At 35.9% G+C, this 18,321-nt stretch overlaps 1 protein-coding gene across 2 annotated transcripts in view; it reads right to left on the reverse strand.

Moving 5' to 3' along the window:
• LOC110102954 (lysine-specific demethylase 5D) overlaps nt 1-18,321 on the reverse strand; it is a 104,345-nt gene that overhangs the window by 24,047 nt on the left and 61,977 nt on the right. For both annotated transcript variants that reach the window (XM_020831477.2, XM_028695408.1), the window contains exons 14-22: nt 7,148-7,270; nt 6,842-7,049; nt 6,702-6,766; nt 6,420-6,478; nt 6,171-6,302; nt 5,917-6,076; nt 5,502-5,834; nt 3,675-3,857; nt 3,476-3,537 (exon numbers count right to left, since the gene is read on the reverse strand). In XM_020831477.2, the coding sequence (XP_020687136.1) occupies nt 3,476-3,537; nt 3,675-3,857; nt 5,502-5,834; nt 5,917-6,076; nt 6,171-6,302; nt 6,420-6,478; nt 6,702-6,766; nt 6,842-7,049; nt 7,148-7,270 (1,325 nt within the window). The remainder of the gene's footprint in view (nt 1-3,475; nt 3,538-3,674; nt 3,858-5,501; nt 5,835-5,916; nt 6,077-6,170; nt 6,303-6,419; nt 6,479-6,701; nt 6,767-6,841; nt 7,050-7,147; nt 7,271-18,321) is intronic.

Consider the following 18,321-nt stretch of genomic DNA (forward strand, 5'->3'; position numbering starts at 1 on the left):
AGAGGGAGTTGTTTAGAAAAAATTACTGATTGTGTTTATGCTACTTATGAAGTGTTTAATTATTTAGGAATGTTTCCTAAAATATGTTAAATTGTTTAGGAAGGTTTCTTAAATAATGTTTAATTGTTTAGGAAGGTTCTATTTGTGTTATTGTGGCGAAGACTATTTAAGGGGGAGTTTTGATTAAGACTAAGTACCATGATATTGCTAAATTTATTTTCCTAGAATTTGTTATGAGTTCCTAGCTGTGTTTAGGATTTGTGAGAGAGCCGATTTACCTCTCAAATAGTAGATCAATTGAATCTTGCGTTATTTTTGAAGGAGAAATAAGAAAAATCAACCCTATCTTTGTGTTACTTCGTGATTCTTCTCTTTTGTTTGTTGTTTTTATTTCCAAGGCAAATCAAATTGGTATAAGAGCAAACTTTTGGAGAGATGACAGCAAAGAGGGTGGATGTGTTGGAAGGCAAAACGTAGCAATTCAAATCCCACGTGAACGAGAAATTTTCAACCATGGAAGGATGGTTTTCATCCATGGAAAACCGATAGGAAGGAATTGAGGAGATGATGAGGAATCCCTTGGAGATGCAAAAAAAAAAAAAAAAACTCCACCTTCTGATGAATAACCCTAATCAAGATTTGACCAAGATTCTCTTGGCTGAATCAAAGGGAAAGGAGATTGGATAAGAGTTCGATGAGGAGAGTTTCTTTCATCAAGAGCCATCTCCTGTGGCTCCGATAAGGGGCGGATCAGGGTGCACAGATGAGGGAAAGCAATGAGGGAATTTTTTGGTAGAGGTGGTAGGGTAGCCAACCACTATGGGAGGCATTTCGAGCAAAGGGAATGGGTCATCAGAGAAGGAGAGGGTAAAGAGCCACTTCCTATGGCTCTGATAAGGGGCAGAATAGGGTCTTCGGATGGGGGTGGGACGGCAAGAAAAGAGTTTTGTGGTGAAGGTGGTGGGATGGTCAACCACAATAGGAGGTCTTTTGGGCAAGGGTAGTGGACGGCCAGACAAGGAGGGGGACGGGTCGAACCATAGGGATTGGTTCATGTGAGGCGGAGGGAAAAAAGATAGGATTCCCACCCTCGATACACGGGGGAAACGTGGAGGGATCAAGACAATCATTACACTAGAGGAAGAAGCTATTAGGGTGATGGAGATCTTAGGATGGCAATCCTAGGGTCATTGCATCCTATTCTTGTTGTGAAGCAAGCTAAATATTTGCAGTAAAAGCTGCACCTATTCACCCTGGTTCTCAAAAATTTAATTTGTATGGTGGAATAATGGATGCAAATCCACATGTTTTACCCATTCTTGGCAGTTCTCACCATGACACACCATAATCAGCTTCAATTTTGGAGCTCCAGGGTGGAATATTGATGATCTCAACTATACTTAATGGTCAAATGTTGCTTATGGTGTAAGTTTACCCCCAGGGCGTGATTATACGTCAAGGAAAGGTCTTCATAGTTTTGCTGGAATTGTCTACCAAGGGAACATTATTCCACGTGACCATATAAATCTTGGAGTCCCAACAATTGATGAAATACATGGATAGTGCTTGACTTTTATGCAATCCAGAGATACTATAGAGCTCTTTTACAGCTTCCATCGAGGATGTCTCAACCAAGTTTGTTAGGCATAAGTGTGTTGTACATTTTGTTCCCCTTAACTAAAAGCTATCAATTTGTTTTCAACATTCTGGATTTATTGTTCAGAAGGTACTTATCAAGTGAAAGGATTTGTCGAAGCACGAAGCCACCTAAGTAACTTACGAGTTGATCAGGAGACAGTTTCCATCCTTCCACCTTGAGGACGAGGCGCATTTTTTAGGAAGGAGTATTAATATGCCAAGGGCCGGGGGGGGGGGGGCCGTTGCAGAAGGGGGGGGGGGGGGGAGCCAGGAAGGGGAAGTTGTTTAGAAATGTTCCTAATGAAGTGAGAGCTATTTAGGAAAATTCCTAATTAAGGAAAAATTATTCAGAAAGGTTCCTAACAAGAGGGGTTGTTTAGGAAAAATTCTTAATTGTGTTTATGCTACTTAGGAAGTGTTTAATTGTTTAAGAATGTTTCCTAAACTATATTTAATTGTTTAGGAAGATTTCCTAAATCATGTCTAATTGTTCAGGTAAGTTTCCTACCATATTTAATTGTTTAGGAAGATTTCATAAATCATGTTTAATTGTTTTGAAAGATTTCCTAAATAATGTTTAATTGTTTATGAATGTTCTATTTGTATTATTGTGGCCACAACTATTTAAAAGGGAGTTTTGATTAAGGTTAGGTACCATGATATTGTTGAATTATTTTCCTAGTGTTTGTTATGAGTTCCTAAAGGCATCTAGGGTTCGTGGGAGAGCTGATTTACCTCTCAAATAGTAGATCAATTGTATCTTGCTTTATTTTTGAAGGAGAAATAACAAAAATCATCCCTATATTGTGTTCATATGCTTTTCTATTCTTTTGTTTGTTTGTTTTTTTTACTTCCAAGACGCATAACATTATCAAATCAAAAGAATTGCATCTTCATAGTTGACTCATTTAGGAGTTGTTTTGCTGGGGGTGGGGTTAGGTTTAGTGTATTCTAAATGTCACTGCCGCTAACTACAACTGCCCAGCACCCATGCCATCGTCGGCTAGTAGACAGCACCATCATTGGGCCTTCTACTACATTTATTTTACTTCAAGAAAAACAAAAAAGATTAATCACATGCATTTAATTTACACATTCAAACACAAAACATTTCAAATATATTACATTCCTTCTACACTGAATTTTATTTTACTTTATATTCCTCTTTTAGCAAACCAAACAACCACTTAGTCAATGATAAAGAACAAAAAGATTGAAATTGATTAACACGAATGTGACTGAATATTTAACTTAGCCTAGACATGTATCAAGTTGAAATGCTTTAATCAGCAATTTGTACCTGAGTTGGCTTGATACCATAACTAACACAACTTTAACTGGTTGGTTTAGTAAACTACATCAAAAATAATAATTATTAGAAACTTGAACGCATTTTTGCAAATTCATTCTTTCTCAATGGGGAAATAAAACTTCCAATAAACTAACAAATCATAACAACAATCCTAGTTGGCAGAAAGAAATTAAAGATAGACTAATCAACATATCGACGCCAGGATTTCAAAAAGAATGGAGTCTCAGTCCCATATCCGATTTGGAAGCTCATTGTTACAATCGATAGCAAAATCTAGCACAACAAAATAGCCTAAGATTACATCAAACAAGAACCATCTTCTCTAAAGTTAACATCAGGCATATCCCATAATTCTAAACCAAAGTAACGGTAAAGAGGGGGGGAAAAAACTCATAAGAATGGCCTTTCAGTTTATATAGCATATGGGAAATGGAATTAAAATCTAGAGAACTTGTGTGACATCGTCATGACCAACACAACAATGTTATGGGGGAAAAATTTTATTAGGAGGGTAAAGAAACTAACTTATGTTTTTCAATTGAATTTTGAAGGTGAGCAACCATCACAGGATATGGAACCACAGTTTTCTGCAGTTTAAAAGAAAAATTAGTTAGCATCAAGAGCTTAGACCATTACAAAAGTTAGAGTTATAATATTAAAAGTTACTGCTAAAATTCTAAGTACTAATTGCAAGTCTAAGGGAACTAAGTACGCATGGAGTTACCTGAAGTTCTCTCAAAACTTCTTCAGCCTCTTTCAGAGTGCACCGTTTAGAATTCAAAGGCTTAAATAATGTATTTACACCTTTTCCCAGCCAAGTTGCACCTTTTAATAACAACTGAACCAAATTGCAACCTGCGAACATACTTGGGAGATGATGTGCATCTTCAAGTAGGTTATCAACGTCCTAAGCAAAAAAATCATAGTTTTCCATCAGAAAAAAGGAACTAATCTATTAGTACACTTAACACACCCCACCCGCATTAAAAAATAATAATAATAATCATAATAATAATAATTATAACATCAAATTTTTCAAAAACGCTGATTTTCTCCCCCATCCATTTTCCTCTCCAACAAACAATTTTCTCATGAAATAATGCAAACATCTCATGACACTGAGCCACATGAAAGTGTTCATCATCCAAGCAAACTTCTCACATATTTTAACGTTTTATTGTATGTTTGGTGCATGAATATACTCTAGAATACACATGTACTCTCAAATTGATGTGCTAGGTACAAATATTCTAATCTAAGTACTTCGAGCAATGCTCAGTGTTTTTTAGCCATGGTATCACATAAACCTCCCATATATATCGTTCATGGTATAGTGGGAAAACGTGGTAATCTTTCTAGAACCAACTTTGTAAAGCATCCTCAAAATCTACTCAAACATAACCTGAAAAATCTCAACGCTTGAAAGGTCCAAGGCCACCCATGCAGCAAGCCTTGGACCAGCGCTTGAAAGGTCTAGCTCAACCACTAAGTTCCACTTATATAAACTCACCTAAATCTAGCATGGCCCGACTCCCTCACCAAAAAATCACCGCTACCTACCTCTCTCTAAGGCATAATCTCAAGCCCATATCTCACCAGCATCTTGCAAATTCGCAAGACCACTCCATCCACCACACTTCCACCACTACCCGTCATTATCGACATCCCTCTCCTCTCCCTGCATATCATTGTCACATTGTGAACCCTGTCATTAGCCCCATGCCACAAGCCTTGGACCTTTCATTTTTCATTTTTTTTTACTGACAATTATTGATAATTCCCCTTGATGTACTCATATCATTTTATTGCTATGATATAGTGCTTTAATATATATATATATATATATATATATATATATATATATCTTTCCAAACTTTTATGCAAGCTCATCAATATCTTCAGCATCATCAAAAAAGGAAGAATTCCTACACATCACCCACATCTACTGCACAATGTTCATTTAGATAAATTGACAAATTTCTGCTTTCTCAATCACCCTGTAACCCATGAACTCACTTCTACATAATAAAACAAAATTTTAGCATACCGTGTGCCAAATGCCTTCTATAAAACGTAGCCCATCATTGCCAACTTAGCTTCAGCCAACCCTTCCAAACATCCCAATGTTACTTTCCTTCTGCCCCAGTAAACAAAATGTTCTTATAAGTAATTTTACCAGAAGGTTCCTTTTACAAGAAGAACACCACATCGGCACTAGTAACCAAAGATCCCCATTTATCTGGCCCTCTATTTGAATATAATGCTGGATTTCATGTTTTTTCCAGAAGAAACTACATCAAGGTAGTACATAATCTTAAGTAGATTATTAGAATAAATTAAATAAAATACCAATAATTTAAAAAAAACGTTAAAATACCAATAATTTTAAAAAAAAACGTATACAAGGCATATGACTCACATCCAGGAAATTAGAATTATCTTTGTGAAGAAGCATTCAACTTTGAAGTAACGAAATAAATGACAACATTAAAGAGAGAACCAACTGCTAGCAAAACAAATAGACGTGCAATACCTAGGTAGGTGCAGTTACCTTGGCCAGTGGAATCCGAGTGCAAAAAGAAAGAGCACTCAAGGTCCATTGCAAAGTAAAAGTAGCTTGCTGAAGTTTTGGCAATTCACTCAACACAACACACATGGAAATCCCATTTTTAGTAACAGAATTGGCCCTGCAAAGCAACTCCTCGATTCTTAATATGAGGTGATTAACAGTTGTAAAACTAGAAGCCTCCTCTAAAAATGATGTTGCATCTTCAATCAACAAACAGGCATGGTGTTCCCATTCATAAATATCATTTAAAGTCATCTCAAGTCTTTCTGAACTATGCAAATTAACTTTCAAACTTTTAGAAAGTGTAACCAACTCCTGCAGAGTTTTAAAGAATGTTAATTTAAAGCACCAACATATGCCTATAAAAAAGGATGAATAGTGACGACATAATTGAAACCTTTAGATCCTCAATGCCAAGTTCCAGACCCAAATCATCCAAAGCTTGTCTATTGTATGTCAAGAACGGTTGTGACCTACGGATCCATGTCTGAGCCATTGAAATTGCATCCTTGAGATCAGACAGCGAAGGAAGGATAGCATATACATGACTAGAAGCCCTGAAATGTTCAAAAATAGAGAAATCTAGAAAATTTTGTGATTGAATCAGAAGGATCAGTGTTATTAATTTTTTTTTTAATTTCTAACAAAAACCTCAGAACATCTTCAAACTCTGGCATGCTGCCACCATTTGTAAGAAGAGAATTAGCTCTTTTTTCCCATAAAACAGCTTCTGTATCAACTTTGGAAAGCTTCAAAAACAATTTTTCATTCTTGATTTCTAATCTGGAAAGAAATTAGACAAAGGTATCAAGCCAGACAACTCATAGGCAAATAAACAAAATCATTTCATTTTTTAATATTTTATTTCCTTCGCAGGGGTTCGTGGTATCAGGGACTTACAAAGATGCCTCAACCAATACGTCTCTTATGAATTCAAGGGGCGTCTGAAGTTGAAGAGCCTTTAAAGGCACATTCATAAAACACATACATATATCAGAAAATATACCCAAATTTTCAAAAAGTGCATAAACATGGTTATTGGGAGAAAAAAAAAACAAAATTTATAATATTAACAGCTAAATAAATTATTACCCACATCTGAGCATAAAAGGGAAATAGCATACAAAAACATGTTTGAGGAATCATCTTAAATAACATTAATTTCGACCAGGCAATCACTACCTTTACAGCTTTCTCTCTGCAACATGACCTCGCCAGCTCAGCCTCAACGAGTTGCAATTCATCCACTGTTAATGATGGCACAGAATTAAGTTCAAATAAAATAAACATGGAGATGATTAAAACTAATAAATAATCTGTACCTTCAATTCTCAAGAGCTTTCCAGATTTTAAGATGCCAGAAAGCTCTGCAACAACGTTCTCATGGTCTTCCCGATCAGGAAGGTTATCAAGAATATTATAGAAATCATGACTCCATGAACATGCATCAGAGTAGATATGCCTCAAGAGTTCCAATTCTGGAATGCTAACTCGCACTTTATCTGCATCCTTCAAGAAATTGTCAAGTTCCTGCACATCAAAAACACAAAGAGTTCATTAGTAGTTTTACTTGGAAGTGTTCTTCGGAATACAGTGCAGTTGCAAAAACAAGATAAAATTTTAAATACCGTAAACTTCAATTTCTGGGGGAATGTCAAGATCTCCTTGCATCGAGAGTGCAGCAAGTCAACCTCTCTGGAGAAGTTTGCCAGCAAATCCATCTCTGGAAGTTGAACTTGAAGGTCTGCCATCTAATAGAAACAACAAGCCACATAAAGGAATTTGCAAATGGAAAAAAAATCAACGATGTCTACAAGAAGCAAGAGTAAGATAACAAAGAATTATGAGTGCAAACCGATATTGTTAAATGTTAAAACAATATAATTTCCGATTAAAAAAATATTGTTTAAACAATATAATTTCCCATTAAATGTTAAAACTATATAATGTTAAAAAAATGATATTCTAAACTCACGTTTAGAACACGTTCAGATGTGTCCGATTAAAAATAAATTGGAGACGCATGTCTCGGACATGCGTCTTAAATATTTTATGATTTTTTTACAATATAATTTCTTACGCTACAATTGTTTATCTATTAAAAAAAAATAAATTCCTTATTTTCTCTCTAGAACCCCAAATCAATCGCTCATACTTAATATGTCATTCTCCAAGCATTTTCATTTTCATTTTTGTCTCAAAGCCTCATCTTTGTCCTACATTATCTCAGCATCGACGACCAACATCATCTCGACAATGAGAGTCAACACTGTCTTGACATCAAAGTCCAAACAAATGAGAGTCAACACTGTCTTGACATCAAAGTCCAAACATGGATGCTCGACTCTAGACAACATTATCATCTCCCTCTGGATACCTATCACATCGTACACGTCTAACTCTCGACATCCTAATATTAATCATTTTAAGCACAAATCATTGTTAAATGACTTTTTATTTCTCAATTAATTTTAGTACTCTGCTTAATTCAAATTTTATACACTATTTTTAAGATATAAAAATTATAATACCTTGTCTAACTCATGTACGTGTCCCAAATTTTCTATGATTGACATGTCTCATATATGTGTCATATCCGTGTCTGTGCATCATAGATGCGGATCTGTCTTGCTACAGGTTATGACTATCATCCATTGTTAAGATGCCTCAGCTTCACCATGATTTGATGTCTGGATTTGTCTCTAATATTTTTCCCAACGCTTTGATACTAAAAGGCATAGTTTCCTTCAGCATATCTTTTACAGAATTGAGATGCAGCGATGATATTTGTGAAGCAAGTTCATCAGTAGGTTTGATGTAATAGTTTAATCCATACGTGGGAGTTCTTTTCTTTAGTTAACTTATGTGAACACATGCTTCTTTTCTCTGGGCTTGTAGTTAAAAAAAGCTGCGGTTGGTCCGTTTAATCTAAGCTTCACCATTAATTTTTCTTAGCTAATATTTTTAACATACATATAGTTATTGAATAGTCTATCAATTCATTTGTTCTTTGATAATTATGTTTAATATCTATCAATTTTGAAATTATAATAATTTTTGAGTTGAGGCTTCAATTGTTCCATTTTTTATGAGGACATCGGAGATTAGCGGCTACGATTTGAAGTTTATTTTTTTTATGTGTTTTATGTACTAGTTTATTTTATATTTCTGTTTTTTCCCATTTTATCCCTAGGGGTGGTCATGTGGTGTTATAACCCGAAGGGCATTTTAGTTATTGTTTTTTTTCTTCTCATGAGGCCTATTTATAGGCTAGTTCTCTTGTATTTTAGGTTAATGATGAATATGAAAAAAAATTTCAGCTTCCTTGTTCTTGATCTCTTTGTGAGATCTTGAGAGCAGAAACCCTTGGAGAGGGTCATGCATCGCCCATCAGCCGCCGGTGGATTCCGGGACTCGTGGTTAGTACTCAGAGTAATTTCTTATTGCTTCTTCCTTTCCCCTACATTCGGGCACCTCTTCTTCCCCAAACACCCGCCGGCCACTTCAAGTCCCCAAGCCGCCGGTCAACCTCAACAAAATTCCTTCCACTTAACCCACACCCCTTCCTCCTTAGCCAAACGCCACCCAAACTCCAAACCCTAACCGCCGGCCTTCCCCTCCTATGGATCCAAAATTGATTGTCTTGCCTCTTTCCAAAAGTGGAGCATGAAGATTAGGAGGGAGCTCCAACTCAAAATCTGATTTCAAATTCAAATTTTGAATTCTTTGCTAAATTGACATAATCCATATTAGGAAAGTGCTCAATTCGTGGATCTAAGTTACCTAGCCCAAGCCCTTGGCCGTCGGCTTGAAGCCTCCACCCGCTGGCCCCTTGCTCCATCACCTGAAGCCGCCGACCATATCATTCTCCCCCACAATAGTCGCCGGCCACATACTTTTGAATTTGAATCCACCATAAATGCTTTCTTAATTTAGCCACACTAATTTAGGACGAAAATTAAATTCAATTTAAAAATATTTGAATTTCAAAACTCTTCTTAAATTCTCCTCCTTTAATTTAGGAAAATCCCCCAATTAACTTAAATCTGAAATTAATTTCAGATTTAAGTATTCAATCCCCTTAATTGCTTGGGCCCAGCTCTTTAATGTCTAACCCCTCTTTCTCTCTCCTCTCTCCTTGGTCGACCCCTTCCCCCCTCCTCTCTCTAATTAATTAGTTCCCATAAATTAAGGATCTAATTAATTCAATCACATCCCCACCTTCCTTCCTAATTCCCACTTGTTTCAAATTCAAATTTCAAGAAAACTACTCTCTAATTACTCACTAAATCTGAAATTATTTTCAGTTTTAACCATTTTCCCTTCTTCCCCTTTGCTTGGCCGAACCTACCCGATCCCTTTCCCCTCTCACTCTCTACTTTCTCTCTTAGACAATCATGCATGGCTGACCCAGATGTTGATCATTGGTTCGTAGAGGATTCTCTGGACCAGACCGACATTCTCCGATCTCCATTCTTCGATTTCAATTTGGATGTCGATCTCCATGAAAAGCTGCATTGAACGCATCATCCTCACGTTGGCCCCGTCAATTGAGGGACACCTCCCAACCGGATAGTGGATGATCGTGGGACATCAACCAATCCATCCATCGTTGGATACCTTCGGTGAACTCTTTCCCTCACTCTTTATTTTCATCGTTACTTTCAATTGTGAAATTTAATTGATTCACTGAGATCGTATTAATCCTCCGCTAACGCCTAATAAATTATAGAGTTGTGTGAGGGATCCTTTATAGAATTAATTTTAATGTTAGTGTAGGAATTTCTTGTTGAAACTTTCCATATATGCAATGTTAGACTAATTGATTATTTTACGGTGTTAACTCCTACACATGTGATTTAGCCTAAGCTTATGTCACCGCTCTTTGTGTTTTATATTGTCGCTCGAAATCACTATAAAGTAAAAATTAAGTGTGCAATTTCCTTAAACAACTCATCTTCACATGTTTGTTCTACATCAATTTTCCTAAATTTTAACCACTTAAAAAGCAATTTAGGTTCACATAAAAAATGCTCAGAAAACCATCATAAAAATTGCATTTGCAAGATCATTTCATAAGCTATGGACAAGACTTATAAAGGAACTAATATTTTCCATGTAAGATGATTCGGTTACTTAAAACACACCCAAAAGTACACTATCACTGCAGTTACACCAAAAAATCTTGTACTCTTATACATGCTCCACAAATTACTAGTTTCTAAATTTGAATTATAGCGATTAAAATTAATATTTTTTATGTTAAACTTAATTCATTTATTGCAATTTAACATTTGGATGACTTAACTATTTGTAGATAATTGGCGAAAGAAGTGGTTTATCCATAGCAATTTAAGTGGTTTCATGTACATATAAAGCACTTAAAAACAATCAGTGCTTTCACGCAACATAAAGGAAAAAAAAAAAGTCATTCTGCTTCTGTAAGAACAAAAAATTTCAGGTATTATTAAGATTTATGTTATATGCTAGTTTAACTAATATTATAATATAATATATTAACTCAAAATTTGAAGGGAAGCATTCCAAAGCAGCCTTTAGAATGGGACGGTTTAAGATTTGGGCGGTTAGATGATGGCTGGGGACCACTATCCACTAGTGAGTGTAAACCGTGGATAATTCCTATTGTTCTAGTGTTTCGCTGGGAGAAAAAGGGCTGGAGAGGAAGCACTTCCACAAGCAATTCCCTAGGAATTCACTGGAGAAGGTTGAGGCCGCATGCTAGAAAGAATGTAGTGGAATTTGGTTCGGCCAGAGCAAGTTTCTGCAGCGGTAACCGGAAGGAAATGGGGAGACTTTCAGCACAGTTGTTGAAGGGAAGGATTTGATTTCTGTAAAGGAAGATTTATGCATTTCCTTTTTGGAAGGAAGGCTAGTGAAAGCAGTGTAATTCTGATTCTGTGAAATACATTGAAGTACGTAAACTTGCAACTCATTGTAAAAACATTTGTTAAGATTTAAAAATGATTAATATGAAATTTTATGATCAATTGTAGTTTGATATCAGGGTGAGTATGAATTGATGATATGGTGAAGGAAGTTTAAGAGAGGAAATTTAAAAGATAGAAAAAAATAAGAATCCTACATTTCCCTAATCTTTTATACTAGTTCTATTCAGTAAGGTTCTTATGCAAATTATAATTTAGGGTGATATCGATTATAAAGCCTTAAGCAAAGATGAGGCTTTGAAGTGACTTATAATAGAAGAAGAATAAGAAATAAAGGTTTGGAAGAAGCAACCCGTTTAGAAGGTAAGTAATGCAAATTAAAGTCTTAAATATAATTCTTATTAATTTCTACATTGTATGTTGGTATTTGCATGAATGCAAGAAAAATATGCATTACAAGTAATTTTCTGCTAAAGGATGTTCCTAACCTAGTTTCCATATATGAAAGATATCTTATGTATTTGAATCACGAGACTTTCAAATAAGAGTTGTTATGTTTTATTAAAGATTTTGTTAGTTAGAAATATTTTGGAAAGAATCTTCATTCTTAACATATGCTATATTGTTTCATTACAATTTACACAAATGGGTAGCATATAAAGATCTTTATAAAAGCAACAATACAAGTATGAGTTATGTCATAAAATTATATTGAATATCAATTTAACATAAAGTTTGGCAATAAATATGATGTATGACTTACAAGGATAGTTGGGACAAAAGGGTTCCCAAATATGTAACTACCTTATAAGTGGGGCAAAAGGGACCCCAAAAGAAATGATACATGCATAGCAGGTGGGGCAAAAGGAACCTCTATAGAATTCAATGGAGATAATGACAGGTTTTCCCGGACTCCATTGAATTTGTTTATGAAAGAATAGCCAAACCTTTTAATGAGAAAAATTGATATTCAGTATGGATCTAAGGTAATAGTTAAAGGTGATGTCAAGTGAGATGTTTTGTTGTTTCTCTACTAGTTTAAAATTATTATCGATGTTCTAATGTTCTTAAATTTTTTATATGCAAGTTTAATACTAATTATAACTGCATAACTTACTAAGCCTTATAGCTCACCAGTATTTTCATTACAGGCTGTTGTTACATGAAAGGGAAAGAAAAGGTGGTTGCTGACTAAGTTCAAGTATTTCTATCCTAGATGTTAATTGTGTTTCTGTTTATAAAACTAAACTAGAGGTATGCGAACATTCTTATGAAGTGTTTGTTTGGATTTTTCCTTAGTGGCTCTGTAATCATATTATATGGATGTTTAAAACTTTTAAATGCTTCTGTTGTTGTTCCAGTTGAGGTTAATGATATATTTTATGTAAACATTCAAATGATGAATTGTTTTATTCTACAATACTGTTCATGGTTATTGTGGGTTGTTACAAAAGTGGTATCAGAACAAAGACTTAAGATTCTGAGAATTTAAGTACGGAAGCATAATTAAGAGAATTGTCTAAGAAAAAAAGAATGAATCTAAGGGAATTATTAAAGAGCCTAGGAGAACTTAGTATTTCTAAGTTAGGTAACAAGTTTAATTGCTATTTCACTTATATGGGAATACATAAAGTAACATCTATTTAAATATGTTTGAGTATAGGTGTATTTATAGATGATTTAAATGCATAACTCTTATTGTCAAGCATTACAGATATAATGACTGAAAGAATACCTGAAGGAGGTAAAGGTCAGTCATCTCAGCATATCAGGATCTATGAGGATCCTGAAAATGTTGCACCAGTAGGAGGTCGTACATCCAGTATAAATCCGACACCTGTAGGAATGGATGTTATGAATGCAATGTCAGGAAATATGATGCAACTGCTAATGATGAAATGATGATGCAAATGATGGAAAAGATGTAGTCTATGGTGGGATCTACGGCACCTGGTGTTCAACCTGTAGTTACACTAGTCACTCCTACCACTCCTGGTAGTAGTACAAATGTTAAGGCAGGTGATTCTATTAGTGCAGAAGTGGATATGTATCTAAAGCTTTTCCAGAGTTTAAAACCTCCATTGTTTAAAGGAGGAGTTGATGCTAGAACTACTGAAGATTGGATTATCATGATAGAGAAGGTTTTAAATGGAATGAGATGTCCAGAGAATCGACGTGTATCTCTAGCAATTTTTATGCTAGAAGGAGAAGCAAAAAGATGGTGGAGAGGTCAAACATCTAGAGAAATTCAGAGGTAGATCAGAGGAACAAATTATGTGGGAAGAATTTGAGCAAGTCTTTAAAGAATGGTATGTTCCTCCATCTGCAAGACAGGCCATACAGGAAAGTTTTGTAAATCTTAGGCAGGGAGCAAAGAATGTTATACAGTATGAAGCAGAATTTACAGCTCTGTCAAGGTATCCTCCACAACTTATCAGTACTACAGATGAAAAGTGTTATAGATTCCTAAAAGGTTTGAAGGATTCATTGAGACAGTCTTTAATCCATCTTCGCATAAAAGTATTTTCTAAATTGGTAGAAAGTGCTAGACTTTTAGAGAATAACATAGAAGTGGTTAAGTAGAAACGGGATAATAATGATAGAAAGAGATAAAGTGATCACAAAGGTGAATCATCCAAAAAGAAGAAATTTCATCAGGGGCAACAGCAACAGTATACAAGGTTTCCTGTGATACCAGTTTGTACAACTTGTGGAAAATCTCATCCAGAAAGATGCCTGATGAATTCATGAAAGTGCTATTTGTGTAGAGAATTAGGTCACATCAAGATAAATTGTCAAAGAAATGTTCAGGGAGGCAAGGAATTTAAAGGCAGTCAGAGGATAGAGCAGTACAAAGGCGCTAGGCCACCATTACATCAATCAGCTTTGAAGATAAAAGGAAAAACCTCAGGTGAAGCAGTTAGATCAGCACCAGCACGAGTATTTTCTTTAACTTCTCAAGAGGCCAAGGAATCTTCTGAGGTAGTGACAGGTACATTAAATATCTCAAAATTACCTGCTAAAGTACTTTTTGATTCGGATGCATCGCATTCTTTCATATCTGCGATATTTTGTGAGAAATTGCATGTGAAACCTATTATGTTTGCACCGGAGTTAAGTGTTAGATTACCTGCGGGTAATTATTTAAATGTCAGTACATCCTGTTCAGTTGATTTTATGATAGATAATAGAAAATTTCAAGCAGATTTGATATTACTTCCATTAGTGGAGTTTGATATAATTCTGTGAATGAATTGATTAGTCAAATCTTTTGTTACCATAAAATGTTGGAAGAAAAATGTCAGATTTGTTTTGCCTGGAGAAAATATATTGTATTTCCAATGTGATAAGGGAGTCATTTCCTCATTGATGACGTTTAGTCAAGTGCATAAAAGTCTAAGAGCGGGTGACTTGGTTTTCTTAGCAAAGCTGGAAGTGACAATATAAAAGATTGATGATTTACATTCCATTCATGTAGTGAATGAATTTGTAGATGTTTTCTCAGAAGAAAGGAAGGATTTACCTCCAGAAAGAGAAGTGGAATTTTCAATAACCTTGCAACCTGGTACAAATCCAATTATAAAAGCACCTTACAGGATGACAACTAAGGAATTACAAGAGTTGAAAAGTCAATTGGCATAATTGATTGAAAAGGGTTTTATTAGACCCAGTTCATCTCCTTGGAGTGCGCCAGTGTTATTTGTTAAAAAGAAGGATGGTTCATTGAGGCTCTGTATTGATTATATAGAATTAAATAAGGTGACCATAAAAAAATAAATATCCTCTCCCAAGAATTGACGATCAATTTGATCAGTTGGTAGATGCTTTCGTATTTTTCAGGATTGACTTGAGATTAGATTATCATCAGGTCAGGGTAAAGAATGTGATATTGAGAAGACTGCTTTTGGCACTAAATATGGACACTACTAATTTTTTGTTATGCCATTTGGCTTAACCAATGCCCCTGCAGTATTCATGAATATGATGAACAAAATTTTCAAACCTTATCTGGATCAATTTGTGATTGTGTTTATTGATGACATTTTAATATATTTCAAGAATGATAAGGATCATGAAAATCATTTGAGGATTATGCTAGAAGTGCTGAGAGAACATAAACTATTTGCCAAATATTCAAAATGTGAGTTCTAGTTGCAGAAGATTTCTTTTTTGGGACACATTGTCAGTGGAAAATGAATATCTATAGATCCAAAAAAGATAAAAGCAATAACTGATTTGCTAAGACTAACTAATGTAACAGAGGTTAGAAGTTTCTTGGGATTAGCAGATTATTACAGAAGATTTGTTAAAAGCTTTTCTCAGATTGCTTTACCTTTATCTAAATTGACCATGAATGATATAAAATTTGAATGGGCTGATGATTTCGAGCAGAATTTTCAAGAATTGAAGCAATGTTTGACAATTGCACCATTATTGACAATTCCTTCTGAAACTGAGGGATTTGAGTTGTTCAGTGATGCTTCTTTAAAAGGGTTGAGATGTATGTTGATGCAAAATAAGAAAGTTGTTGCCTATGCTTCCAGGCAACTTAAGCCTCATGAAAAAAATCATCCAACTCATGATCTAGAGTTGGCGGCAGTGGTTTTTGAATTGAAAATTTGGAGACACTATTTGTATAGGGTAAATGTGAGATCTTTACAGATTATAAGAGTTCGAAATATATTTTCACTCAGAAGGAATTGAATCTGAGATAAAGAAGATGGTTGGAACTAATAAAGGATTATGATCTTGATATCAAGTACTGTCCAGGCAATGCTAATATTGTAGCTGATGCGTTGAGCAGAAAGACCTAATCATAGTTGAATATGTTGACTAGTGAAGAAGATTAATTAAAGAAATAGAAGCCTTACAATTAGAAATCATAATACAAGGAGATCATGATACGCTTAACATTAATCAGATGACAGTTCAATTGTCATTAGAGGAAAGAATTAAAGAAGCTCAGAAGAAAAGTAATGACTATCAGAAGTTTATGGATCAAGTGCAAACAAGATTAAGAAAGGAACCCAATGTTGATGAATAAGGAAGAATCAGGCACAATATGCGGTTGTGGATACCAAAAGAGTCTGATTTGATTATATACATTTTATTTGAGACACATAATACCAGTTAATCAATTCACCCTGGAAGCACAAAGATGTACAAAGATTTGAAGACTTTGTTTTGGTGGCCAGGAATGAAAAGAGATGTGACAAATTATGTGGCTAAGTGTGAGAAATGTCAAGTTGTTAAAGCTGAGCATCAGAAACCTAGTGGGATGCTACAATCTCTACCAATTCCAAAATGGAAATGAGAAGAAATAACTATAGATTTTGTTACAGGATTTCCCAGATCAAGACAAATACATGATAGTATATGGGTTGTGGTTGACAGACTAACGAAGTCAGCTCATTTCTTACCTATTCGTTAGACTGATTCAGTGAAAAATTGGCCAAGTTATTTATGAAGGAAATCATCAGATTACATGGAATCCATAAATCCATTGGAAGATTTACATCAAAATTATGGAAAAGTACACATGAAAGTTTGGGCATGAGATTGAAGTTCAGTACAGTTTTTCACTCACAGAAAGATGGGCAATCAGAAAGACTGATTCAGGTACTAGAAGATTTGCTAAGATTGTGTATTCTGAATTTTGAAGGCAGCTGGGAAGATCATATTCCTTTAATAGAATTCACTTACAATAATAACTACCAATCCAGTATCAAGATGGCTCTCTATAAAGCTTTATATGGCAGAAAATATAGGACTCCCTTGAGTTGGTTTGAAGTTGGTGAAAGGCCGTTATTGGGTCCACAGTTGGTAGATCAAGCTACTGAAAAAGTCATATTAATTAGAGACAGATTAAAAATGGCTCGACCACCAACAGAAATATTATGATTCCAAGCATAAAGTAGTAGACTTTAAAGTGGGAGATTTTGTATTCTTGAAAGTGAGACCAATGAAAGGTGTTTCTAAATTTGGCCAATGTGGAAAACTCAATCCAAGATTTATTGGTCCATTTGAAATTATTGAACGAGTGTGATAAGTAGCTTACAGATTGACTCTACCTACAGCTATGTCTGATATCCATAATATTTTTCATGTATCAATGCTCAGAAAGTGGGTTACTGATGAAAGTCAAAAAGTTCCTCAGAAAGATATTGAACTTCAGAAAAATTTGACTTATCTCGAAGAACCGAAAATGATATTGGATAGGGATGTGATGCGGGCCACTGCCGACGCCGACCGGCAGAGGGAGGGCGGGCTACCCCGCGGCGCGCGGAAACAGCCGGAACGGGCGCCGCACCGGCGCGCCCGTTCGATCCGCCAAAGCAGGGACGCGGAGCGGGACGGGGCCGTTCGGCTTGAGCGGAACCGGTCCATTTCTGGACCGGTTTGGCTCAGGTCTAGCCTGAGCTGGGCGGTTCAGTTTGGGCAGCCCACTAGTGGGTTTGGTTGGGTCTTTTGCAAGGCTTTTAAAACCGGACCGGACCGGCCGGTTCAACCGGTTGAACTGCGAACCGGCCGGCCGGCCGGTTATGGTTTAAATGAGAACCTGGTTCGCTGAAAACCGGGATAAACCCGCTCGAACCAGTGGTCCGACCGCTGAACCGGTTCCGATTTCTGATAACCGGCAGGTTTAGATACCTCGTTGATTAGCTAGATCCAACGACAGAGATTTGAGGAGGGAAAGCTTATACGACAGAGAGGAAAAAAAAAAACCCTCATTCGCATCGGACGCCCGCTCTTGACTCTTCGGCTTCGAGCAACAGAGGAAAAAAAAAATTCTCATTCGAAGCTCTCGACTCACCGTCTCCAATCTTCTCGTTCGCGAAGCAAGAAGCCAACCCCATCTCCTCCTACAGGCGTACTCGTTCGTGAAACCACAAGCC

This window comes from Dendrobium catenatum, unplaced genomic scaffold (genome assembly GCF_001605985.2).
Source record: "Dendrobium catenatum unplaced genomic scaffold, ASM160598v2 fragScaff_scaffold_631, whole genome shotgun sequence".
NCBI lineage: Eukaryota > Viridiplantae > Streptophyta > Magnoliopsida > Asparagales > Orchidaceae > Dendrobium > Dendrobium catenatum.